At 54.4% G+C, this 25,566-nt stretch overlaps 1 protein-coding gene across 3 annotated transcripts in view; it reads right to left on the reverse strand.

The window, feature by feature from the left end:
• The window catches only part of SLC22A23 (solute carrier family 22 member 23), a 147,195-nt gene that overhangs the window by 38,191 nt on the left and 83,438 nt on the right, over positions 1–25,566 (reverse strand). For all 3 annotated transcript variants that reach the window (XR_009521023.2, XM_060023713.2, XM_060023714.2), the window contains one exon: positions 3,069–3,237. Coding sequence is in view for 2 of the 3 variants with exons in the window: in XM_060023713.2 (XP_059879696.1) it covers positions 3,069–3,237 (169 nt within the window). In the remaining variant the exon portion in view is untranslated. The remainder of the gene's footprint in view (positions 1–3,068; positions 3,238–25,566) is intronic.

Below are 25,566 nucleotides of genomic sequence, written 5' to 3' on the forward strand. Positions count from 1 at the left end.
TCCCGGGGGCTCAGTTCTAAGTGCAGAAGAGGCCTGAGATCTCAGCCCCGGGCCCGTGCAGGGATAACCCAGGCCCCTGGGCCCTTTCTGGTTCAGCTGCCCTGTGGTGCCCTGTGTCACTCCAGCGCGAATGCTGTCCTGGGTCTCTGCCCAGCACCCCCTTTCCTGTGCTGGAGGTCAGCGCTGTGTCCGTATGTGGATAATGTCACCTCTTACCTGGTGTGTCTGGATGCTCCCAGCTTCCATGTGGACCAGAAGATCCTTCACCTGCACCCTCTCCTTTGTGCTCCTGACCTGACCCTGCGTCCCGGGGACTTCATGTCGTGTGCTCTGCTTTATGGCCCTGTTAACACACCTGTTCCTCAGGCCTGCTCCAAAGCACCGAGCAGGCTGCCGGGCACCCAGGGCACATGCGATAAATACTTGCTCTTAAAGGAAAGAGTGACTTTCAACATTTTGTCACCAATAGCCGGTCGTGCTGGCCGCTGCAGCTCGCTGCCCTCCCCAGAGGCCAGTTCATCCTGTCAAACCACAGAGCCTCCTGCAAGAAATCTATCATAGCAGAGGGGAGGAAGGGTGGTCATTAGGGGGCGAGAAAGAGGGGGCACCTCAATGGTCTTTAAAAGCCAGTGACGCCCCTGGAGCCACTCACGACTACAGGCAGAGGTGGGACACACCTCTTACCGCGATTCCCTCGACTGGCCCCAGATACACCCAGGCTTCCACACTGGGAAGGCAGGGATATAGTAACAGTAAGAGCAGTAGCTGATCTCTGCAAGCGCTACTGCAGGCCGGACATACGTCAGGGGCCTTACATAATAACACAAGGGACAAGTACACGGGTGGGTGGAGCGGGTCTACCCCATACTGGGGTGCCTGGTGCCTGCAGACGCTGTCCATCTGTCTGTCCACACACACTTCTCACTTATCAGAGTACCCTGGGTGCCCTTTTCACCATAGAGTCATATTTTTACATTTGTGTGTTTCAAAGAATTATTTTTTATGCTTTACAATGGATTTAAATAAATGAACATTTTTACCTTGCCTAACACTAAACCTTGATATATTTTTAAAATTTAAAATAAAAAAATAAGATAAACAAAACCCCTAAAGCTTTCCCACAGGGGCCAGGCCCCCAGACCTGCTCCAGGAAACCATCCTCTGCCTTTTCTCTCTGACGGGTTTCCTCCTACCTGGGACAGGTGGGAGCAGAGCCTGGGCTGAGCCTCAAAGCCTGGAGGTGATGGAGACAACGCTGCCTATCCTTACAGGTGTGTGAGTCTCCAAGAGGCTGTGTCTCCAGGGGCCAGCAGACAGCACCACTGCCCTTGGGCGCAGTGGAGCCCAGGAAGCCAGAGGAGTGGGGTCGGGGGATTCCTGACTGCAAAGCTAGAGACAGCACAACTCCGGGCTCAAGGGTCAGCTGGGTGTCCTCAGCTTTGCCATCTGTACAATGGGGCCATGAAATGCCCAGACCGAATGATCCACTATTAATACAGTGCTTGCCATTTGCCTCTGACACAAACACGATACAAACAAGTGTTAAATAAGGAAATGTCCTGAAATTCCAAACCAAGCAAAGCCCAGCTCTGGGCGCAGCATATCCTTAGGGATATGAGGACAGGCTGCCCACTCCATCCTGCTTTGGGGAACGACTTCGTTCTTTGCCTCTTAAGACCCTGCAGGAAAGAACAGGATGTCCCCAAGCACGCGGGTTCCTGCGGAACAGGTGCCGTCCAGCCTTGGGTGGGGGACGCTTTTCCTGGCAGGTGGCCTTTTTCTCATCTGTCCTTGTAGCCTCCCCACCACTGCCGAGGCTCTGAGGACACTGTGAGCAAGAACCCGGCTCTTGAGGAAAAGACACGTGAGTCTGGCTCATGTGATTTCTCTGCTGGGGGGTCTGCCGCCAGGGTGAGGGCGGGGCCAGCCTGTTGAGCTGCAAGGTCGCGCCTTCTTCCCCTCCCCCGCACCTTAGGAAAGGAAGCCCCGTTAAAAGCCGTGTCCCGCTAGGGCGAGCACTTAAAGCTAAGACACAACTGACTTCTGGCCACAAATCGGGTTTTCATTGGTGACTAAATAACAGAAGCACAGTGCAGCAGGTAAAACCTCCTCTCCAGCACCTTGTGCCCAGTGCGGGCCGGCGGGAGAGTCTGGCACAGAAAGGGGACGGGAGGGAAGGAAAGAAAGAAAAGAGGTTTTTACAGAAAGGGTACAGCGCTCACTTTTCGGGTAAACATCTCTCTATCCGAGAGCGAGCGGTGTTTTTCAACCTTGGCTAAACATTAATCCCCTGAGGAGTTTAAAAGCATCTGGTTGCCCAGGTCACAGCCCCAGGCCAGGCCAGTGTGTTCAGTTGTTTTTTCTCTGAAGTCAGCAAGCCAAACACTAAAAGTTACACACGGTTCTAAAAGGCCTAGTGGGCTCGCCCCGAGCAGGGGTGGACAAACTTCTGCAAAGGACCAGAGACTAAACGTTCTCGGCTTTGTAGGGCCACAGCGTCTTGGTCGTATCTGCTCAGCTCTGCCATCGTGGCATGAGAGTGGTCACGGATGATACATGTGGAAACACGTGAGCACAGCCGTGTTCCAACAAAACTTTACTTACAGCAACAGACAGCGGACCAGAGTTGGCCTGCGGGCCGGCGTTTGCCCATCCCTAGCCCAGAGGAGACAGGGGACAGTGGCTCTGCTAAATCTCTCCTGAACACCTCCGAACACATTTCCCCTCCCAACACGAGACCCCGCCCTTTGCAAACCCAGTCATGAAAGGTCATGTCGAACACCCAGCCAGCGTGTGTTCAGCCAGACCGTGGAGCGTAGGTGGCTGGAGCCGGGCAGGGGCGCCTAGGCCTCGCCCCACTCCTCCGTCTACTTCCGTGTATGTCAGAACGTTTGCCAAGATGAAACGTTTAAAAGAGGAAATTTTTTTAAAAAGAGAGGAAAATTCCCTCATTAAAAATGCCACAAGCTGAAACTGGCGGGATGTCTGGGGACCGCGGGGCCCGAGCCCGGGGCGCGGCCCTGGGACGCAACGCAGGTGGCCCAGGGGGTGGCAGGGAGGATACTCACGACCAGTAGAGCAGCATGGGCAGGAAGGGGCAGATGATGAGGGCCTGCAGCACCTGCCAGTCCCGGCACAGGGCGGCCAGCCCGGGCATGAGGAGCTGCCCCGCCGTGGCCACGAAGCTCGCCACCATTGTGATCAGGAACCGCTTTCCCGGGGGGCAGAGCTCTATGCCTGGAACACAGAAGGGACAAGAGAGCCGTGAGCGCCGGGCCAGCACGCTTCCCATCTGGCCAAGGGATGCAAGGTGGTGCGTCAAGGCTGAGATGCTCGTTTGTGCAGCTGCACGAGCTGAGGCTCCCCCTGTAAAGGGAGCGAGATCGTTGCTCAGGGTCACAGAGCAAGTCGTGGCCGAAGAACGCTGTGATGGAGAGCGGCCGGCTCAGGAACTAGGAGACGCTGCCTCGCGGGGAGACAGAGCGCGTGCGTCACACGCGGCCCCCATACCTTCTGCTCTCTCGGCGCCTCTGAGCCCCCTCTGCCGCCCTTCCTTCCGTCTCTGCTGCTGGACCATGCGGCCCTCCCAACCTCTGCACAGGGCACAGGAAGCCCAGCCCAACTCCCCACGCCTCACCACCCCTCCTTCCGTCCCACTGCTCCCCGAGCTCTGAGTTCCAGGCAACCCACTCACACGTGAGACCAAGACAGCTCAGTCGCACCCAATCCATCTTCTGAACAAGACAGAAGCCAAACCATGAAGCAGACTGGATCACGTAGGGCGGATCTCACCCAAGCCCCCCCTCCCTCTCAGAATTCTGCTGCCCCCGTGACCTGGGCATCCCACGCACCCCCCTCAGATGACGGCTCTGCCAGTAGGGGCAGGTCTGATTCACCTTCATAGCTGCAAAAACACCGGTGTCTGCCTTCAATAAATGTCAAGGACACGGTCCCTCCTGTTTGCAAGAATCTATGCTCTTAATTTGACCTTGCGCAAAAAAAGATGGTCACAAAACCTTAACTTGTAGCACCCAAGTGACAACCAGTGCACACCCACTACATGAGTTCCTGTAATGAAAGTCCCCAATACTAGAAGATGTGAATTCCTGTAATGAAAGTCCCCAATACTAGAAGATGCATCTGGGTTTTATATATTTTCCCCCTATAGAGCCTGTAATTTGTTCACTATTCTTCCTCCACAATTTGCAGGATTCCCTAAAGCTTGCTTTTTTTTCATTTTTAAAAAAAAAAAGCGTAGTTAAAATGGTTTTTTAAAAAAGAATGAGACCCTCAGGAGAGAATACTTCTCACGTCTCTGTATCCAGAGACTGTTCGTAGATCAGTGGCTACAGCCCATCTGCTGGTTGTCCAGAGGCCAGAGCAGAGGTCAGAGGTCAAAAGGCAGTAAGAAGGGAAGCAGATGAGAGGGGGCGGAACAGGCCGGTTACATCTGGCCACAGGAGGGAATCGGCATTAACAAGGATCATGCACCACGCCAGCCAATAGCTACGCCAGCTCATCTGTAAGGAAGAAGTAACAGCTGCCTGCGTCTCCACCCCTGCCCTGTCGCAGACAAGCAAGTCAGCACCCCAGCTACCTGTGCGCGACAGAGAAGCCTGGCCTTGCTACCAGCTACCCGTGCGCGACAGAGAAGCCTGGCCTTGCTCATAAAGAACTTCTGCTACTTAATTAAGAAAACAGGAGCAAACAGTTCTCTCCTGGCCATTTACTGTGCTGCTGTTCCTTTCAGCGCCCAGGCCAGGTTCACGTAAAGGATCACTTCCTAGCGGGGCTCAGGTATTTACCCCACATCTGGCGTTTTTTTTTTTTTTTTAACTTTTAATTTATTTTGGAGTATAGCTGATTAACAATGTTGTGATAGTTTCAGGAGCACAGCAAAGGGACTCAGCCGTACATATACACGTATCCATTCTCCCCCAAACTCCCCTCCCATCCAGGCTGCCACGTAACACTGAGCAGAGCTCCCTGTGCTATGCAGTAGGTCCTTGTTGGTTATCCGTTTTAAATATAGTCGATCCCGGGCTTCCCTGGTGGCGCAGTGGTTGAGAGTCCGCCTGCCGATGCAGGGGACACGGGTTCGTGTCCTGGTCCGGGAGGATCCCACATGCCATGGAGCGGCTGGGCCCGTGAGCCATGGCCGCTGAGCCTGCACGTCCGGAGCCTGTGCTCCGCAACGGGAGGGGCCACAACAGTGAGAGGCCCGCGTACCGCAAAAAAAAAAAAAATAATAAAATAAAATAATATATAGTCGATCCCAAACTCCCTAACTATCCCTTCCCCCCGCCCACCTGGCATTTCCGCTCTTAAAAATAATAAACAGATCAGGGTCTTTTAGAAAAGACTAACAGTTGCAGGCTCTAGTTTTCACGTATTAAATAAGCACAAGCAGTGGACGCGCTGCCATGGAAACCAGAACTCGGCATCCGCCAGGGCGAGTGTGATGCTCTGAGGCTCCGCACAGGTTAAGATCAGATGAGAAAACTTAGCACTTGGCCCCTCAGAGAGGGAGCGTCAAGACAGCATAACAGCTTCACGTCCTCGGGTTCGCTGTTTCGACAGGCCCTGCGCGGGGCTGGCGGTTCTCCTCTTCTCTACCTGGCTCTTAAGTATGAAAACATCTGCAGCTATCGTTCTGTTCCCCCAGGCCCCCTTCGGGACGTCTAATCCCACACGTCAGTCTACACGACGTGCTATCACACCAAGGATCACAGGCCACTTCCCAAACCTGGGGCGAGGTTTGTGGGCGACAAAGCAGCATCGCCCCTCGACAGGCAGAGGATTCCACAGTCTGGCTCCTCTTCCCTCGACCCTCCCCGTGACCACTGCTCAGACGACGATGAGCTTGTCGTGGTTCTCCTTCCACAGGGTCTCTCCCTCCTCGCCCGTAAGTGGCCCGAGCGATCCTCTCACTCCCAGCTACCTGGACGGGAAGCATCAGCGTCACCTGGCAGCTTCTTAGGCACACAGAGCCTCAGGCCCCGCCTAGGCCCCCAGGATCACACCTGCGTTTTAACAAGAGCCCCAGATGCCCCCCTGACAGGCACTGGCGCACCGTGCTTCTCCCAAGCCGTGGGCATCACCCACAGCAGGAGGAATGCTTTTGTCTCCCAGGCACACGTCTATGAGAGCGGAATAAGTAAAATCGTTTCCCGACCTCTCCAGGGCTTCTGTTTTGCTAGGAATCCTAGCAGAGATTTTGCTTTATCTCATCGGGTAGAAGAACGCAGAGCATTCCAGCAGATCTACAGTATTTCAGTATCCCTGCTGAGGCAATGGAAAAACACAGCCATTCGATGTAAGGACACGGGTTTGACACTTACAATGACCCTTCTGCCTTGACTCACCAGGAATCCGTTCCGAACTGCCTGAAATCAACTACGTTCTGAAGGTGGCTGTAAAGATGTTTAAAAAAGAAAAAGCAATTATCAAAGAACCTCAGGCACTTTGGGTTTGCCTTTAATCACATGCTCCTTTTGGATGATGAGAAGTCAGCTTTTCTGAAGTGAGAAGAGGAAGGAATACATCAGAGGGTGAACGTCCTAAGTCCCCGCATCTGGGAGGGGGTGGGGACTGCAGGTAGATGGTTCTACCCAAGGAAGGTCTGATCCCAGCTCTGTGCAGAGGAGCGCTCAACCCTCATCCTTTCTTAAATGCATTTTTAAAAAGCTGTGCGTGCTTGCCGCAGTTCCGGGAGCCTACGTTTTCTTGGGATCTCGAAGTGCTCCCAGCTGCTCTGAAATGAGTCTCCAGGGTTTTTCTGGATGGCAGTCGGCCGTAAGGAGGGAACACATGCAGCTGGCTGACAGCATCCGCATAGAACGAGGAGGAAGTGGGCCCTGCAGGGGAGAGGCTGGGGCGCCAGTGTGGGCGCGCGGCAGGCGTGGGACCCCTTCCCCGCCCCTTCCCGTCGGGTGAAGTCGCTCAGCCTCTCTGTGCTGCTCCTTCCTGGCCTACAAAGCAGATAACATTCCTCGGCCACGAGGTGACACACATCCAACCGCCGTTCAAGGCTGTCGTCCCTACAGACCTCAGGCTCAGGCCGTCTGGGTCCGGCTCCGGGTGGGCTCACGTCCCCCAGAGACTAACGCCACTAAAGGAAGTGCTCCCATGCGGGACCTGAACGATCCTGGGTTTTAGGCAAAACTCGGTCGGAACCGACAAAACGATATGTGTACAAGCCCCTGTGACAGGATTCTTGGACGTCAGTAGCCTCTGCTCTCCAGGGGAGGCTGACGAGGCTCCGTGGAAAGAACAGTCTCCTCTGGGTGACGGTCCCTCTCTCGCTGCCTCCGCCTCCCCTTCGGGCTGTGAGGCCCACACCCACCTCCCCCCACCCTCACGAACTCCTGCACCAGGTCCCCAGGAAAGAAACGGGGAGTCCGGACTGGCAAGAAACCAGCCTGCACGCAGGCGTCAGCACGCGCTCCCAGCGAGCCCAGCAGGATGTCAAGCCCCGCTCCTGCCCCCACGACTTCTCGAGAAGCACCGGCCCCTGCGGTTTCCCTGGGGCGCCGCCCGGCTCACTGTGGCTGGACCCAGACGTCACCCCACCTGGGACAGGGGTTGGCGGGACTCAACTCGCTGGAGGAGGGAGACGGGCTCAGGAAAGGACAGTCTCTCCCAAACTGTGTTCAAGCACCAGAACTAAACATGCTTCTTGATCCGCTGGGGAGTGAGAAATCCATCAAAGCCCAGGGCTCCGCCGAGCAGCTCGGCCGCCCCACGAAGGGGCAAGCCCACCACGGGCCGCCGGGCCCCTCGCAGCCCCGCGGCCGCAGCACAGGCCACTCAGGGGCCACTGGGCCAGGCTCACGTCCTTCCACGCGGAGCCCCTCCCTATCCGCCCAAGAACCTCTGTCATCAGCCGAGGAGCTGAGGGGCCGCTGGGGAGAAACTGCCCAAAGCAGGAGGAAGGGGGCCCCGCCCAATGGAAGGGGGGTGGCATCGCAGCCCCCCACCTCAGGCACTGGCTCCCTCCAGCCTGGCCCGGCCCAGCCTCCGGGCTGCTGACGCCCCCCCGGGCCCGGGCTCCTCCCCAGCAAGGGGAGTGCGCTCACTGGCCGCTGCCCCGACACCCGCCGGCCTCTCTCCTCTTCCCTGCTCCCTGCCCTCACCAAGCTGGCCCGGAAGGGGACACACCACTCTCTAATTACGGCTGAGGACACGGGGCCCCCAGAACCCCAGAAAATAGACCTGTGATTCTGCAATTCCTTATTATAGCAAAAAGTGGCCTGAAATCGCCAGTCATGGAGACTCAAATAGCATCTGAGGGCGTGACTGTAAAAGGCTGCTGTTATCACAACAGCTTCCATGTCTTACCTTCCCCGTGGAAAACTTCCTTTTCCTCTCAATTTAGGACCTGCCAACCCAGCGGAACGGTTAAAACCACCTCCATTTAGAAAAGAAGATAAAAAAATATGGAAACGTAAAGATCTCCTACAATTCACATTCCAGTGCCTGCCAGACGTACAGACTCAAACATCTAACGCTCAAATGCAGAAGAACCGCGTCACCTACCTGCTGGGTGACCCATCAGGTCTGCAGCGCTGGGCTAAGGCACAGCTCCCGCCCCTCACTGTGGCTAAACACGTCGCTGGGCATTTTTCATCCATTAAACTCACTCAATCTGCACAACTCTCCGATGGAGGTACTGTTCTTTTTTGTTTTTTTTTTTTTTTGCGGTACACAGGCCTCTCACTGCTGTGGCCTCGCCCGTTGCGGAGCACAGGCTCCGGACACGCAGGCTCAGCGGCCATGGCTCACGGGCCCAGCCGCTCCGCGGCACGTGGGATCTTCCCGGACCGGGGCACGAACCCGTGTCCCCTGCATCGGCAGGCGGACTCTCAACCACTGTGCTACCAGGGAAGCCCGGAGGTACTGTTTTTAATGCTCGTTTCACACAAGAGGACCCCAAAGCTGGGAGTGATTACGTGACTTGTCCAAGGTCACACAGCTAAGGAGGGAACCGAGCAGGAACTGAAGCTAGGGCCCCCGTCCCCAGGTGCCTCCACCCGCCTGGCTGCAGGCAGGTCTCCAACAGGAGTCCCTGGTGGGTCTGGCCTCTAGGCTGCACCCACTGGAATCTAAGGTCCTGGAGGTCAGGCCTCCTCGGCTTTGCTCACTGCCCTTCCTTAGAGCCTGGGATGGTGCCTGGCACACAGCGGGGACTCAGGTATCTGTCACCTGAAGAAGCTCGTGATGGACTCTTCCCGTCTGGTTCAGTGGCTTTACCTGTGCTCCTCTTTCCTTAGATTTCTACGATGGAATCAATGAGCGTCACGGTAGCTGAGACTGGTGAGTAAATCTGCAGAAGCTGGTCTGACACGGGAGCCCACTGTGGTTCACAGATTCACACGCTGAGCACTACTGGGGAGACCACTGCCCACAAAGCCCAGCTCCGCAGAAGGAGCCCCTGAGCCCAGTGTCCTCTCCAGATAACAAATTCTTTCTATCACCTCATGTTTCTTTTAAACGAGTATTATAATTACTCAACATGAGGAAAAAGGATTTAAACGCTCACTGATGTTTCCGCTTAGCAAGCGCTTCTGTTTAAGAACAGTGACTAACGTTCAGCAGTACACACTTAAGAATTTACATTAATTCCACTTTCAGTCTCCCAGCATTTAGTGAGAGAGGAAAAATCCAGCGAGAGAAGGGACCTGAAGCATCAGAGCAGCCTCAAGCCCGCTGAAATCCTTGCATTCTGCATCTGCTGAGCACCTTCATTCAGGTTGAGTGAAGGAGCAGGTACAGAGAGAGGGGGATTTTCGGGTCCAGAACACAGGTTTCCAGCCGTCAGTTCCGAGTGACACTCCTCAATCCTCGTTTTCTTTGGTACCATCCATCCTGTGGGTCAAAATTGCACTTACTGACCAATCATGTCTGCATCGTTAGATGATGCATCCAACAGAGTCCTCAGAGACGGCAGGTCTGAACCCTCAGAGGAAGGTGGCCCAGGAGCACGGTCCTAAGTTACTGCCAACTCTGCCTCACATCAGCAGCACACGCTCCCCAGGTGTCGGCGGGCAGGGAGGACCACCCAACTTCTATTTCTCTTCAACAGCACTGTCGACATTGCTGTTGTTTTATGAGCTTGGCGAGCAGTCAGGAAAGCAGGGGTTGGGTTTATGGTAAATAGAATATATCTCAACATGAGGTCACAGTATCATTACTGTATAATACCTGGTAATGATAAATGTACTTCACTCTTTAGCATACTCGTCCCAAACAGGGAGGAATTCTTAGCAATTAGTCTTTCTAAACAAGGTCTTCCTTTTTTCTCATTTGCCTCTTCTGCGTACCTTCCCGTCTCTCTTATGTCTGCATTTTTAAAAGCTTCTGAAAGTTCATACATTCACCAAGAAGACAGAATCGTGTAATGAATCCCCAGAGACCACGTGTGGGGTCAGCGATGATCAATATTTTGCTTCTCTTGGTTCTTCTGCCACTTTTCTTTCACTATTTCCTGTAATATTTAAAATCAAATTCTCTTCTTTTTTTTTGCGGCACGCGGGCCTCTCACTGCTGTGGCCTCTCCCCTTGCGGAGCACAGGCTCCAGACGCGCAGGCTCAGTGGCCATGGCTCACGGGCCCAGCCGCTCCGCGGCATGTGGGATCTTCCCAGACCGGGGCACGAACCCGTGTCCCCTGCATCGGCAGGCGGACTCTCAACCACTTCGCCACCAGGGAAGCCCTAAATCAAATTCTTGAAATCATGTCATTTCACTTCTAAGCCCACAGACGTCTCTCTATAAAAAGGATATTTTCTTACATAAAGACCAATACCATCATCACATCTGACAAAATCTATGATAATTCTTTAATGTTATTTATTCTCCAGTCTATGCTCTGATTATTCAATTACCCCCCAAATCTCTTTATGGGTGTATGTTTAAAACACCAGGTCCAAACGAAATTCATACGCTCGGCTCTAAGTCTCCTTCAATCTAGAAAAGCCCCACCCCATCCCCTTTCCCAGGGCGCCGTCTTGTTGAAGAGGCCAGAGAGCTCTGGTTTTGTCTGAATACCTACTTCCCGGGGGGTGCTGACTTGTTCCTTCATTCGCTTTTTAAATCTCTGAACAGTAAGTTAGACCTGAAGGTCCAGCTGGACTCAGGTGCAACATTTTCCGTAAGAATGGCTTGCGGTGGGCCCGTGCTTCCTGCTGCAGCCCCCCAGGAGGGGCACCTACTTTGGAAGATGCTGAGCTTGACCAACAGACTCACGTGGTGGCGTCTCAGCCCCCCATCCGGACCGCTCACCAACACCTTCCTCCTGGCTTCAACATCCCCCGACGGGCAAGGCCCACATCAGTGATTTCATCAGGGGTGCAAGGTTTTCTAATTCCGTCGTTCACTGCGCGTTGTTTTTCGCCTTGAGTTATACTTGTATAGAAGAACTCTTATTCACCAGGGAGGGCCATTCAGAAGAGGCGGCACTACGGAACCACAGTCACACCAGGCAATGGGTAATTTCACAGGTCACGTCACCTCTGAGAGCTCCCACTGTGCTCAGAGCAAACGCAGGCCTTCACAGTGACTTGAGGCCTGACGTGTTCTCCAGCCCCTTCCCCCTCGGACCTCATCTGCCACTTCCCCTGCCTGTCACCCACCGGCCTCCTTGCTGCACCTGCTGTCTGTCCCTGTGCCTGGAACACCCTCCCCAGAGTGTCCCACGCTCCCTCTGCCCACGTGTCACCGGATCAGGGAAGCTCTGTCCGACCACGCCACACGTAACAGCCATCCCTACCCTGCCTCATCTCCCCAGGTTCTTCCCGATGACTCACCACACAGCGGACAGTGTCTCTGGACTGTGGTTCTCAAGTTTCTCAAGTGTGGTCCCAAACCAGCAGCAGTGGCACCTGGGACCGTGCTGGAAACACAAATTCTAGGGCCCTGCTCCAGACCTGCTGAATCCGTACCTGGGGCTGCATCCAGCACCCCGTGTTAACAAGCCCTACAGCGGACCTGACAAATATCACATCATTCAATCCTTCTAATAACCCTAGGAGGTAGCACTATTTTATCATTAAATTTTAAAGATAACAGAACACAGATTCCTGGGCCCCGGCCTCAAGATGCTGATTCGGGGGGTCTGGGTCAGTGTTCCAGAATCTGTGCCGCTAACGAGTTCCCAGGTGACGCAGGTGCTGCTTGTTCAGGGACCACGCTCCGAAGCCCAGCGCTGGGAACACCACAGGGAGAGTTCTACACATCTTAGCCCTGAGATCCCATATTAATGTCCCCTTTGCAGCATTAGCGTATTAAAACTAACACAGCTCAAGGCTACACTGCAGCTTAGAACACCTGTTGGCCCGCAGGCCTTGGGGAGACTGCGTGCTTGCTTTTTTCCCCATCACCGTGTGTGACTTTCTTTCCCACTGAGGAAAACAGCTCTTTCAGTGCCCCCAGGGCAAGGCAGCAGAGGCTTAAAAGACCTGGAATTGCAAAGAAGTTCGACTCTCAGCCTAATTCAGATAAGAGGAAACTCAGAGAACACCCACTGGGGCTGGCAGAGTCCAATGCCAGGCAGGTAAGAAATGTGCCAAACCGGCCTGGGATGAGGGGTGGACCTGCGGCGAATCACGGCTTGCTGGCTCTGTTGAAAGCCCTTCAAATTCAATTAGAAGAAAACCTCTGTCTGGGTCGTACGGAACCCGGCGGGGGCCAGGGTCCGCCACGCGCTGCCGGCCTGCTGGCTTCGTTCACGGGGAGAGTAAGGTCGCAGAGGCCACTGGCAGCGACCAAGCCTTCTCCTACCCGTCTCTTCGACGTCCAGCACTGCGTCCAGCACCCAGCAGGTGCTCAAAATTTGCTGCACTAAGGGGCTTCCCTGGTGGCGTAGTGGTTGAGAGTCCGCCTGCCGATTCAGGGGACGCGGCTTTGTGCCCCGGTCCAGGAAGATCCCACATGCCGCGGAGCGGCTGGGCCCGTGAGCCACGGCCGCTGAGCCTGCGCGTCCGGAGCCTGTGCTCCGCAACGGGAGAGGCCACGGCAGTGAGAGGCCCGCGTACCGCAAAAAAAAAAAAAAAAAAAATTGCCCCAATTTTGATAAAAATGAAACCGGCATTCCTTCCCCAGCCCTCCCCTCCCCCTGCCTCCCCCTCAATGTGATAACCTGGCACCATGCTCACAGGCTTTGGTAGGGACAGACACTGACCATCACTCGCCAGGTGCAGCCGGGTTCCCAAGCCCTAGCCCCGTCCCTCCTGGGGCGAAGTCTCGGCTTTCCAGTTCATGACCTTGAGGAATATCTACCCCGAGGCCAGCCTCCCTCTGCAGTTGTACGAAATTAAAAAGGACTGTATCCGCCAAGAATCCACCTGCCGGCCGCTCCTCTCCCACGGAAACAGCATCATTCAAGATAGGTGGCCCAGAGGCGGCAGCGGGAAGAGCAGAAGCGCTGAAATGGGCTGGACTTTTCCATTTTCCAAGTACCTGCCTCACGGTCTTGAGCTGAGTACTTAACACACTCATGCTGTCACGGGAGAGGGTGACAGGTCCCCGCCGGAAGGACGGGTGACAGGAGGTGAGCTGCTGGGCTCGTTTGTCCCAGCGCCTGACACAGCACATCGGAGTAACAGCTCAGGGACTCGGTCCAACGGCCCCGGGGCTGCGGGAGACGCTCACGGCCACAGCAGAGGCTCTCGCAAAACGCCCCTTGAGTTCCAGGTAACCACGAAACAAATGAACTTTTGTAGAAGTTGATAACTCTTGTGAAAGTTGGGGACTTTTTGCATGAGAATGGCAACCTCCAAAGTGCCGGGAATGCTAACCACAGTAAACAGAGGAAGGGTCTTTCTACATGATCCCTTGTGTAAAGGTGAGCAAGGATTTTCCAGGCCCCACGTGAAAAGGGAGAAGACAATTGTCGCAGCAAACGTGCAAGCAACAGAGCACAGGCCTCGTGGAAATGGATGGGCCGCGGGGAAAGGACAGCCCTGGAATGCGAGGATGGGAGAGGTCCCAAGAGATTTGTCTGTGGGTTTTGATGGGCTCCATTTGGAAGGGACACACTTAGCATTTGGAAAAGTGGCCCTGGAGGCACTATAGGTTCTAAGTAATTCTATTTAAAAGAGCAGTGTTGGGCTTCCCTGGTGGCGCAGTGGTTGAAAGTCCACAAAAAAAAAAAAAAAAAAAAAAAAAGAGCAGTGTCTTCACACTACGTTCCTTCTTTAAGGGTAATGGTGAACGGCCGGGAGCCCCACCTTTCATGCCCCCCGTGAACGCAGACGTTTGCATCACACCCACACCTCCGACCGTTTCATTCCGTTCAAAACGGCCTGCTGTGAAGTCAGGGACTGTACGGCTCCCTCTAGTTCTTGGTTCTGAAGGAGGCGTGTTCAGGACAGACAGCGCTTTATAAAGAGCAGGACCCTCTCAGGCTGAGGCTCTCTGGAGCCCGACCTGTCCCGGGGGCCCTTGTGAGCTGCAGTGGGAAGAGTTTCCCAGAAAGCATCCCTCCTCTCAAGCTGAGAGGGGGCTTGTCAGCTGCAAGGGATTTAAAGTCTGCAAAAGTTCTGCCACTGAATTATAATTTTTGTTGTTTGTTTAGAAGGTTTGATTCCAAAAGCCTACTTTTTATGTGGTGTAAGAGTCTGTTTCAAGGCCAAGCTTTGAGGACACACCTGAAGCTAGCTCACTGTTAGTATAATGACTGTCAGATCTCCAGGAAACTTCCAAGGGGGGTTTGTTTTGTTTGCTCTCTCCCTCTCCCCCTTTCTTTGGTCCAGAACATAAAAGTACAGAAGTCACCCCACTTTGGATGTGAAGCCGCAGTCACTGGCAGTCACTGCTGTGGTATCAGGTGACAATCAAATGTAAACGCTGTCACACAAAACAACCCCAGAGTCCGGGGTACATGTTTAGCCAGCACCTCTGAGTCATGCTGGGCCACCACCTTTGACAAAGCTGACAGAAGATACAGAGGCCAAGGGGCAGAAAACAAATGAACTATTCACTTATCATCTATCACGACCAAAGCTTTCCTGCCAGGGTGGGGCTGTGCTTGGAATTAATTACTAGTGAGGACTGACTCCATTCCTGGTTTGGGAAAAACCAAAATTCGAGTGACGGGCTTTACACAGAATAAATAATGTAAGTTCCTTCAAAGAAAAGTTAATAGATTAAAAAAATTACATAACTTAAATCTCCACGTACTTCTCTCATTTCCTGAACAAATTCTAGGGTCCAAGTGATTAAATGTATTTTGATTCATGGACAGAGGAAGCAACCTGCCCAAGAGAGTTAAGAAGGTAAAACCCAAGTTTTGTAACACCTGACCGAGCATTTTATTCCTCCAGGTAAATAATATGGGTTTAAATGCCGGGTATGTCTGTGTGAAAACTTATGTTCAATCAGCATTTTAAGATGGGACCCTGAATTTCAAATTAAACCCATCACAGCGTGATATTTTAAGGATATGAATCTCCTTAACATAGCTCAACTCCTCCAGAAAGTCGCTGTATAGCTCACGCATCGAGATAAAGCAAAACTGAAAAGAGCGTCTCAATTCATTTAGGCAACCAACGACTAAAACTGAAATGCAGAATGAAGCAGAGCCCCAGAAACTATGAACGAGGCATGCTGGGTCATCCCCACGCCTGTGGTCCTTCTAAACGCGGCGGTCCCCCAAAGCAGTGCTCCGCAGAGTGCGGTTCCCTTAACCCTCTGCATCACCCTCCCCTGGGATCCCCTGTCCAAACCTACAGAACCAGACGCTTCCTTGGTAGAAGCCAGAGTTTAGCAGGGCGTCCAGGAGATGCTGCTGCACCTGTCATCAGGCTCCAGCAGAACTGATGCGGTTCTTCATCGCCTCAAACCACCATCAGACACATAACACCTGCACCTGTTAGTGCTGCAAGGGTGGGGAGACCTTTCCCTACCCTTTTGGGTGCGCTTCCTGGGGGCCCGTGAATTAAACTGACAACAGGCAGATTGGCAAGAGAAAAGACAAAGTTCACTGCTGACTGTGGAAGTATGGACGCGGGGGGCTCACAAAGAAAGCGGCTCAGAGAAGCAGTTAGAATTTGGGGCTTATACACCACCTCAGCATGAGGAAGGAGTTAGGATTTCAAGGGGCAATAAATAGTGAGAAATGAATGCCAACTACGTAGATGAAAGAAACTATTGGAAAGTAAGGTTTAAGAAAGTCTGTTTATGCAATTTCTCATCTCTGGTGACAGGAGTCACTACCCGCACCCCCCCGCCCCCGGGATAGGAAGCTTTCCATAAAAGGGGATGCATGGGAGATGAATTCTTTCAGAAGATCTGCTTTTAGGCAGTAAGAGGAGTGCAGAGAAAGCCTCTTCCTGCTTCTGTCAACTCTCAAACGTCTTCAGCCCAAAGGGCTCCTTATGCCACGTGGCACATTCTGGACCCTTTCCCTAGGAAACACAGTCACCTGCATCACCACCTTTATTCCTCACCACATTCTTGTCCTGTTCCCATTTTACAGGGTGGCCCCAAGAGGCTGGTGACCAAACAGGTCTCGGGTCATGTGGTTTACAGCACCTGGACCTTGAATCCAGACTTTCTGGATCCTAAACATCAGGTATATCCTTTAAGAACAAAGCAGACAGCCCTGCCCTCCACACACGCACACACTGAGACGCTGTCTTCCTATTGTTCACCTCTCTTCAGTAAGACTTGCTCAATTTATCATGACTGCTAACCAGACCGGCTAAGCTTATCGACGAGGGCCCACTCCCGTGTCTGCTGAGACATAATGAAACACTCAGCAACCAGCCAAATGTCTAAGCGCCCATAGCTTGCTCCTGAATTGTCCATCTGCTTCCAAACATCACGACACTGATGGATGACCTCGGGGACCCGCGTGGAGTCAGGCCCAGCAAAGAGCTCATCATTGTCAAACACTCGTGCCGACCAGGGGGCAGCTCTCCCATGCAAGAAGGAAGAAAAACCATCTTATTTGGAAAAGGACACGTGGAGGGGACGAGATGGCAGAAGGAGAAAACTACATTCTATAAATATTCAGGGTATTATTTCCTTCACTAAATTTTATGCTGGATTCATTAACTTTAAAGAAGATTTTTGCTAAGGAATGGGAACAGAAATTGGAGTGTTCAGCCCAGTCTCTGACAGCATTCGAGGAATATTCTGGTTTCTACAGCTTTTTCTTCCAGAATTGTACCTGACCAAAGCGGTAACCACCTAAGGCTTCTTAAATTTAAACTTAATTAAAGTTAAATAAAATAAAAAATTCGGTTGTTGAGTTAGGCTAGCCACATTTCACGTGTTCTACTGGACAGCACAGATCTAGAATCTGATGTCAAAGTGTCGAAATAAAGACACTTTGCCAACTTTCTCAAGAATATGTAAGGAGGAAGGAGGGGGCAACTGAACTTCAAAGATCATTTTTAAATTGTGAAATATTTCAAGTATATTGGAAAAGTATAAGAAATACTAGAAAACACTTGTGTGCCCAAACACTTGGCTTGGTCAAATCTTTACATTTACCGTATTTCCCCACTTCTTTTTGAGTGAAGATAAGAAAACACAACAGACACAGTGGAAGCCCCAGCGGGCCCCTTCAACGAGCCCAGTGAATGCTCTACTGAAAGGTAAAAAGGAGCCCCACGTCGGTGTCCGGCAACCACGCGGTGAGGACCCTACGCTCTGGACCAGGCAGCACGGGTTCTAAGCTTCCGGGACAGCTGAGAGCAACTCCAGGATGTCTGGAGATCTGCTGAAGGCTAAAGGGAACTGATTTGAATGTACAGACAGATGCATAAAGATCCTTTTCCTGGAGGCAGAAGTGGAGAGCATGTCTTGAAAGAACCAATTGCAAACTTCAAGCGTGTTAAAACGCGTGATCCTTAGGCACAAATGCCTCCAAGGAAACCCTTTCTGCCCCTGTAACTGCAGAGACAAGCTTCTTACAGCTCTCCCCTGCTGACACCTTGAAACCGAGACGTAAACGCACAGAAACGCTGTGCTCTTGGCAGTTCGGGAGCTAGGCAGAAAGAAGCAGCCACCGCCCTGGGTGAGTCATTCGATAAACCTTAATATCAGGAAATGAGCAAACCCCACACCGAGCAAGAAAACAGCTGTTTATCATCCAGTGTTTGACAAAAGGTCCACTGCTCAGCCTGTAATAAATACATGCGCACGTGTCCCAACGCGAAGGACATCTGGCTGCACCAGGATGCCGCACACACTTTCACTTAGCATCACTTCGCTTATATCCTCGAGTCCAGTGGACTCCGGGCTCCGACACTGGGGGAATTAGCACACAGAGGTGTTCAGTGGCTAGGGAGTTTCGAATGCCAAGACGTGTGTTTCTTCGTACAGCCCACCTTCATTCAGCCAAAGAAAACAGTTCTCGGAGGGGAAGGACCCACTTTTAAGTTACAAGGGAAGTACACGTAGCCTACCGTCCTACAAACATGGTGCCTTTTGCAGGACAAGACGCGGGACTTGTGAGTATCCCGGGGTGAGGTGCGAGCTCCCAGGTCAGAGCAGCTGAACGCAGAGTACGTTTCTACTGTGGTGTACAAACCGTTCTGCCCCCAGGAGTTGGGTAATGAAGCTGGCTTCTCCTTCAGCATTGAAAATGTTCCACTTACAATTCACGGGCTGTTCAGCCTGGAACCACTGCAACTTTCTCCTGCTCTAGCTGCTCAGAGCCAGAGACGGGCTCCCCTGCGTCACAGGACACAGCTCCCCTCCTGTGCGTGAAGGATGCCACCTGACCCGCCAGCACTGCCCTCCGAGCTAAGTCCCACCTCTGCTTCCCTGCCGGCCAGTTTCTGCCACATCTAAAACCCACTACGGTTCATCTGGGGCTAAACTCATCACGGGCCTCCCCACCCCAAAGTCAGCTGTGCCCCTGACTTCTTACGTCTGTTAATGACGCATCCCTCGACCCCAGCCCCCGGCTGCGGGTCCCCCTACCTGGACTCAGTCTGTGGGTCCGGGAAGCTTCCTTCCTGCAGACCCTCCGAGATCCAACTGTCCTGTCCTACCCTCTTCCATCCCTCCTGCTCAGGCTCAGGCAGGGCCCCCTCCATCACGCTCTCCAAATCTCCCACCACACGGCTCACAAGAGCATCCCCCGCTTCCCCCAACCCTCCCACTGGAAATATGCTGCCCTTGCTGACGCCCAGGACGAACGTAGTCCAGCTTCCACGATCCAGCCTGGAGTCCCGGGACCTGGGGGGGAACTAGCACATCTTAACCTTCAACCTTAAAGACACAGACGCTGGGGGAAATTCTGAAGACACAGAAAAGTACACATTAAGTGGATCACTGATAATCCAAATGGCCGGCGTTCAGATTCCCATGTATTTCCTCCCCATCTTCTAAAGAATTAATTTAAACAACAAAATTGGCTATTTGCTTGCTTTCCTTATTTTGTAGGACACTGTAAACATTACCTCAAGTCGTTAGATAGTCCCCCAAACGAGAGGTTTTGAGGCTGCATGAGGTCTGACCCCGTTAATTCACGTACCTGTCCACTCTCTAGTCGCTTCCCACTTTGTGCAGTTACACTGCCCCCCCAAAGGGACATGAATGGTCTCGAGGGCCTGGTCCCTTCTCACACTCCTCGTGTCCCTGACCCAGAGCAGCCCTGGATGACCCCGGTGGACTGACGGATCTGGGTGCTGTCCCCCTAAGGGCTGAGCTGCCCCGGGCTCCCCTCTCATAGAGGCAGGGCCCAGCCCTGCAGGAACCCCTACGCGCCTCGGGTCTCCGGCCTCTGCATCTCCTAAGCTGCTTCTCTCCCAGCATCTCCTTCTCACCAGCGGAATCTGCTCTCACTCAGGCTCAGGATGGGTGATTCTTCTCAACACCATCCTCACTCTCCCAGCCTGGCCACCGTCTCTCCACCACTCCCTACCCCCAGTCTGTCCCTTCCCCCTCTCCGCCTGGGCAGCCACAGGGGCCTCCTCGGGACCTCCCCACCTCCCAGTTTCCCAGCTGCACTTCAGCCAAAGTCGCCTCTTTAGGACCAAGTCTGGGATGATCTCATTCTTCCTCTCATCTCCACCTGGGGCTCCTGCTGGAGATGGAGATGGCCCACGAGGGCCTGCGGGGCCTGTCCTGCCCCGCTCAGGCCGCGGCCACCAGCCCTTCTGTCCGCCCCTGACAGGCCAGCCCTCCCCAGCCCGGTGCCTCTGCCTGGCCGCTCTCCTGTCCTTCCCTGGCTAAGCCTCCCGGTCCCGCATGTGTGACGTGTCCTCAGGCCGCGCTCTCTCTGCTCCCCCGTGTACGTCAAGGCTCCCGGCTCTCTCATGTCACCTGATGCCCCCTTCACAGCACTGTCTCAAGTGGGGACACACAGATCTGATCGTCTGTACGATATGCGCCTGGACCTGAGGCTCCAGGGGGAAGGAGCCCATACCTCTGTCGTCTTTAATACCGTGTCCCCTCCTCAGGGCCTGCACGTGACAGGTTCTCTGTGCCATGGGAGCAGGGAAGTGGGCAGGGCAGGGCACGAGCTGGCTTCTGACCACTGCCTAGTACAACCCCCTCAGCTTGCCGGGCCCTGGCCCCGAACCAAAGCCCACCTGCCACCCTCCCCGGGGCAGAGGTTCTATTCCCCATCTTCTCCCACAGGCGGGGACGCGCTTCGGCTGGCCTGCAGCCCCTGCCTGAAGTGACCCCTGCAGCCGGCACATTCACACCTTCCTCTCTCTGGGTTCTTGATCCAGCGAGGCCACTGCCTGGTTCCTGGCCCTGCCTGTGCGTCTCCGCGTGCGCACGTGGGACGCAGGCCCTGGTGACGGCATGACGCGTCCTGCCGTCCTGCCCAGAGCAACTCAGCCATCGCCACTGGGCGTCCACCCCATTCCGGACACCGAGCTGGGCGTGGTGCCCTGTCCTGCTCCCCACACCTGAGGTCAGCCCCTCAGCACGGCCATGGTCACCCCCTCAGACCCACTGGGAGACTATCCAGGGAGAAAACGGTTCAGACCTTCCACCTGCACAGACTCACTGGACCTTACAGCCGTGAGGGGACAACCCCTGGCCGACCTCCTGGAGCTGCCCCCTGAGGCCAGACAGAGGGTGCTTGCGAAATTCAGACCCTCTGTTCCAGGCAGGAAGGGACCGAGTGCCCTCAGCCCTCATCGCCTCGTCACCTCAGCCCTCATCACCACCCTGGAAAGAGAAGCTAATCTTTCGTTATCTCTTCAGAAGAGTAAACGTTTCTCCCTCTGGGTAAACAAGGAAGCCACAAAGCGCCATCTGAGCAGGAGAACAAGGGAACGTGACGGTGAGCCTTTCCTCTGACAGCTCAGCGTGGGAGCAGCCCACTCACGGGGCCAGGGGCACCCTACGGCCGCAGAGCTGGGAGATCCCCGGCCCTCCAGGGAGCCGGCCTTCAACCACAAGGAAGCACGGGGCTGTTCCATGGGAACCCCAGCGTCTTTCCATCCCCACCTTCCCCTCCCCACCCCAGTTTCTAGAACTGGTCCAGGGCAGGAACCTAAGGGTCTGTCTCTCCCCCCGCCCCATCACTATCAACACCTCCCGAAGACTTTTCAGCCCAACTGACCACCAACAGGCAAAGCCAAGGGCCCAGGGCAGCCCCGCGGCCCTGGAGTTTCTAGAACCTCTCCAGGCTGTTGATCACCTACAGGGCATCCCCTGTGGGCCCCGAATTATCAGAGCACCCAATATTCCCTTTCTCCACCTCCGCCGCCTCACGGCCTGGCAAACAGCCATGGCTGGCATGACTTGTTTTTATCAGATTAAAATGTATCACCCCTCTTCCCACGCAGGATCGTGTTTCTGTTTGGCGAAGGATACTGAATACCCGACCCATGCTCTAAATACCACTCAGTCTGGGGAGGTCGAAGAGCGGAGAGGTGAAGCCGGATTATGAAACACGCAGAACACGAAAGCAGGAAGTTCACGTTCAGTGGTCGGCGTCCCAACAACCCATTACCTTAAGGATGGATATCGCTTGTTGCTTCTGTCTCTTAGGCTACAGACCTAGGAGAGAGACGTACGCTGAGCATCCTGATTCCTGGGGTACAGGAAGGAGGGGGACCACACTCCCCTCCATCCCCCGACATCAGCACTCCACTGGTTCCAAGGTTTTGTGTCCCTTGGAGGACGCAAAAGTCCGGGGAATGGGGAGGGCCACGGTTGATATAAAATCCTGTCCAAGTACTCGGCAGCATCGTGACCCCGTACACACACACACACACACACACACACACACACACACACACACACACACACACACACACACACACACACACACACACACACACGGAGGTTTACGACACAGTACTTAAGCCTTATTATGTCTGTTGCACTAAATCCTACTCTTTTCCTTTTAAAACGCTGGGAAGGATCCGCCCAATGGACTTGGTGACCCCCCTAATGCCTCATGAACTGCAGTCTTCCAAATGCTGCTTTAGGGTAGGGTTCAGATCGCTTTACAAACAAGTGCACAAGGGCCTCCGAGAACTGTGACCCCGGGCCGCATCCTGCCCGCTGCCTGGTTTTGTACAACCTGCCACCTGTTTGCATTTAGCCTGTGAACTACAAACGGTTTTTACATTTTCAAAGGGTTCAAAACAACCAAAGGAAGAAGGATATGTCTCGCGTGGAACGTATGTGAACTGAATCTGAGAGTCTGCCACAACGCTGGGCTGGAACACAGCCACGTCTGCTCACTCCCAGCCCGCCCGGCTGCTACACACTAGTGCACAGACTGATGGCCCGCAGGACCCCGAGGACTGGGTTTCTGACCCTCTACAGAAGAAGTCTGCTGCCTTGTGCTCTGAAGCTCTGATAGGTGCAGACCGGGCCATGAGATCGAGGTGCCAAGTGTGTTGCCAGGGTCGCAGGATAGTTTACCTTTACTTCCGTTTGTAGCAGAATGGCCAGTAATAGCGCTTGAAGAGCGCAGCGATTTTTACTACGAGAACAGAGTCCTTAAGAAGGCTGAGCTGCCGTCACCTCAGAGAGGTAGCAGTGGAGTTTCTCTGGGTGTCGGAGGAGGGCCCTTCACCACGTACTCCGAGGGCACTGAGCTAGTCGTCCAAGAGCATTTTAATTTTTAATGCTCTTCTCTTATTGAGGTGTTTAACGTGTGGTGGGAGAGAAGGATGGTTTTAAAAACCATCCCTTTTGGAACTTAAATCACGAGCCTGCATTTCCTCCACAAGAGGAAACACCAGGCTGATGAGAACAAATTTCTCTTAACATTCAAGAAACCACTGTGGATAGAAAGTTCCCTTGGAGCGGCTGCCAACAAAGACGTGGCCAAGGCTGACGCCACGTGCATAGAATCGCAGGAAAGAGTGAGTGCGGGGGGGGGGGGGCTCCCAGCTTCTGCAAGGCCCACATTGGAGAGGAAAGAAAGCTCCCGCCAGCCCTGCAGCCTGCAGGCCTTTGTCCAGCATCGTCCGAGGACGTGGAAACGCCTGGGGATTTAGCCGCTCGGGGTGCACAAAGGAGGGAAAAGGAAAAGTAAGAGGAAGAGGGGACTGATCCTGGCTGACGGCGTGGGGGGGGGCTTGGGGGGCTGCTGAGCTACGACCCTGGGCTTTGTCTGAGGATGTGGCCGTGAGGGGCACTCGGCCACGTCTGCACAGTCAGAGGCGGCGGGGAGTCACTTCAGCCGAACAAAGGGTCCCTTTGTGGCTCCCACTCCTGCCCCCATCCCCGCACCCCAGAAGCCCCAGAAGCCTCTCCCCTGTGCCCTCCTGGCCTTGGCCTAGGAACGTGCCACTGGCCACTCTGAAGGCTCGGCAGCCCCTCTCGTCCCCCCGCCGCTGCCCACCGCAGCTGGCCTTGGGGAAGCCACGCTGCTGCCATTTGGAACCAAACCAGTGGCCAAGGGGACTCGGTGCTTCCGTGCAAAGTGAGCCGGAGACCCAGGCTCGAAGGGCTGCTCCTCAGCCACGCGTGCCGCCGGGCGGGTCCAAGGTGCCGAGGCCGGTGGGCACCTGCGCACGGCGGGGGCTCCCTGTGGCCGTGGCCCGCGAGAGGGCAGGGAGGGGCGCTCAGGACTGTGGCGCCCCAGGCCGGGCTGGCAGCACCCAGCTCTGAAACTGAGCCACAACAAAGGCATCCCAGGCCTCCCCCGCGCCGGGCAGGGCTGCTGGCAGGTGGGCGACCGAGCAGAGGGCACGGCCGGTCCTGGGGGACCACGGAGAGGGCAGGTGGGGACGGGAGGGTGGGAGCCTCACTTGCGCACAGCACACACAGCCCACACTCACACACGCGACTCACCACACACACCACACACAGCCCACACTCACACATGCGACTCACCACACACACAGCACACACAGCCCACACTCACACACACTACACGCACTGGCATACTACACACACACACACACCACATACACACAGCACACCACACACAAAAATACAAATACACACCACAGTCACAGCCCACACGCATGTACACACACACACACCACACACACACCACACACACACCACACACACACTCACCCACACACTCACACAGCGTGAGAGAGCGCCACGCTTCAGCTGTAACGATGGTTGACAACAAAAGGGAAAGAAAAGCTGCTCTGAGGAGTTAACTCCCAGAGGCTCTGATCTTTGCCTCCATCTCACTCTCATTTCTCCACCTTTACATAAGAAACCGCTACGGGGACCCCCCTGAATCATGGAAAAGGGAATCCCCTGGGTGCTTCCATCATATTCTCACATCGCGTGAACCGCAGAGGTCTACGCAGCAAGTTTACGCTCTGAGAACGGTTAGTGTGCTCACAAGTACTTACAGAAACTAGACTCTGAGGGGGCGGCCTGCTGAGCCTGAGCTTGACCAGCGGTCTGGGGGCACTCGGGCCTGGCCCGTGACAGGCTGAGGGCGGCAGACGTCGGGGAGACGCCCCACCTTCCTGCCAACAGAGCCAGCGGTGCCGATTAGCTTTGTTCCAACGGAACTCAGCGGCCAAGGGGCAGGGGGGAACGTTTTACTTAAAAACGAAGGCGGAAAGTAAATATCCTCACTGTACAAATACTGACTGGTCCCAGAAGACGTCAGGTGGCGTCTGCTTAATCTACACAGAGAAACTGCTACCGTTGAAAAGAACACGCTTTCATCTTCCTGGAGACTCGACGACAGAGGCTACACAAGGCACAGAACTGGGGTCCTCACCCGGCCTCCAGCGCCTGAACGCGAAAGAGAGGCACCGGCTGCCAGCGCACCCAGAACCCCGATTAGCAGGTGCCTCTGCCTCCACTTCTCCCAGTTCTCAATTCCACCCTCCCCCGTAGCGGACCAGTTTAAACCACATCCGGCGTCTCCTGAGATCTCTCGTCATCCGGCCTCAGGGCCTGGATCACACCCGAAAGAGACCCTCTGTGCTGGGCTTGAAAACATCACGCCGCTCTGCTTAGGGGTTTACACCCTCTGTAAGATCACGTGGAGTTAAACAACAGGAAAGAGGTTCAACTGGAAACACAAGACTAGAGCGACTGGGATTTTTGTCGCTAAATCGCCAAATTGGTCAAGCGCTGCTTTCCCGGGGTTCGGGGGGAAAGGTTGTGCCTCTTTACCCTTTACTGAAGCTCTGACACGGTT

Source organism: Delphinus delphis, chromosome 10 (genome assembly GCF_949987515.2).
Source record: "Delphinus delphis chromosome 10, mDelDel1.2, whole genome shotgun sequence".
Taxonomy (NCBI): Eukaryota; Metazoa; Chordata; class Mammalia; order Artiodactyla; family Delphinidae; genus Delphinus; species Delphinus delphis.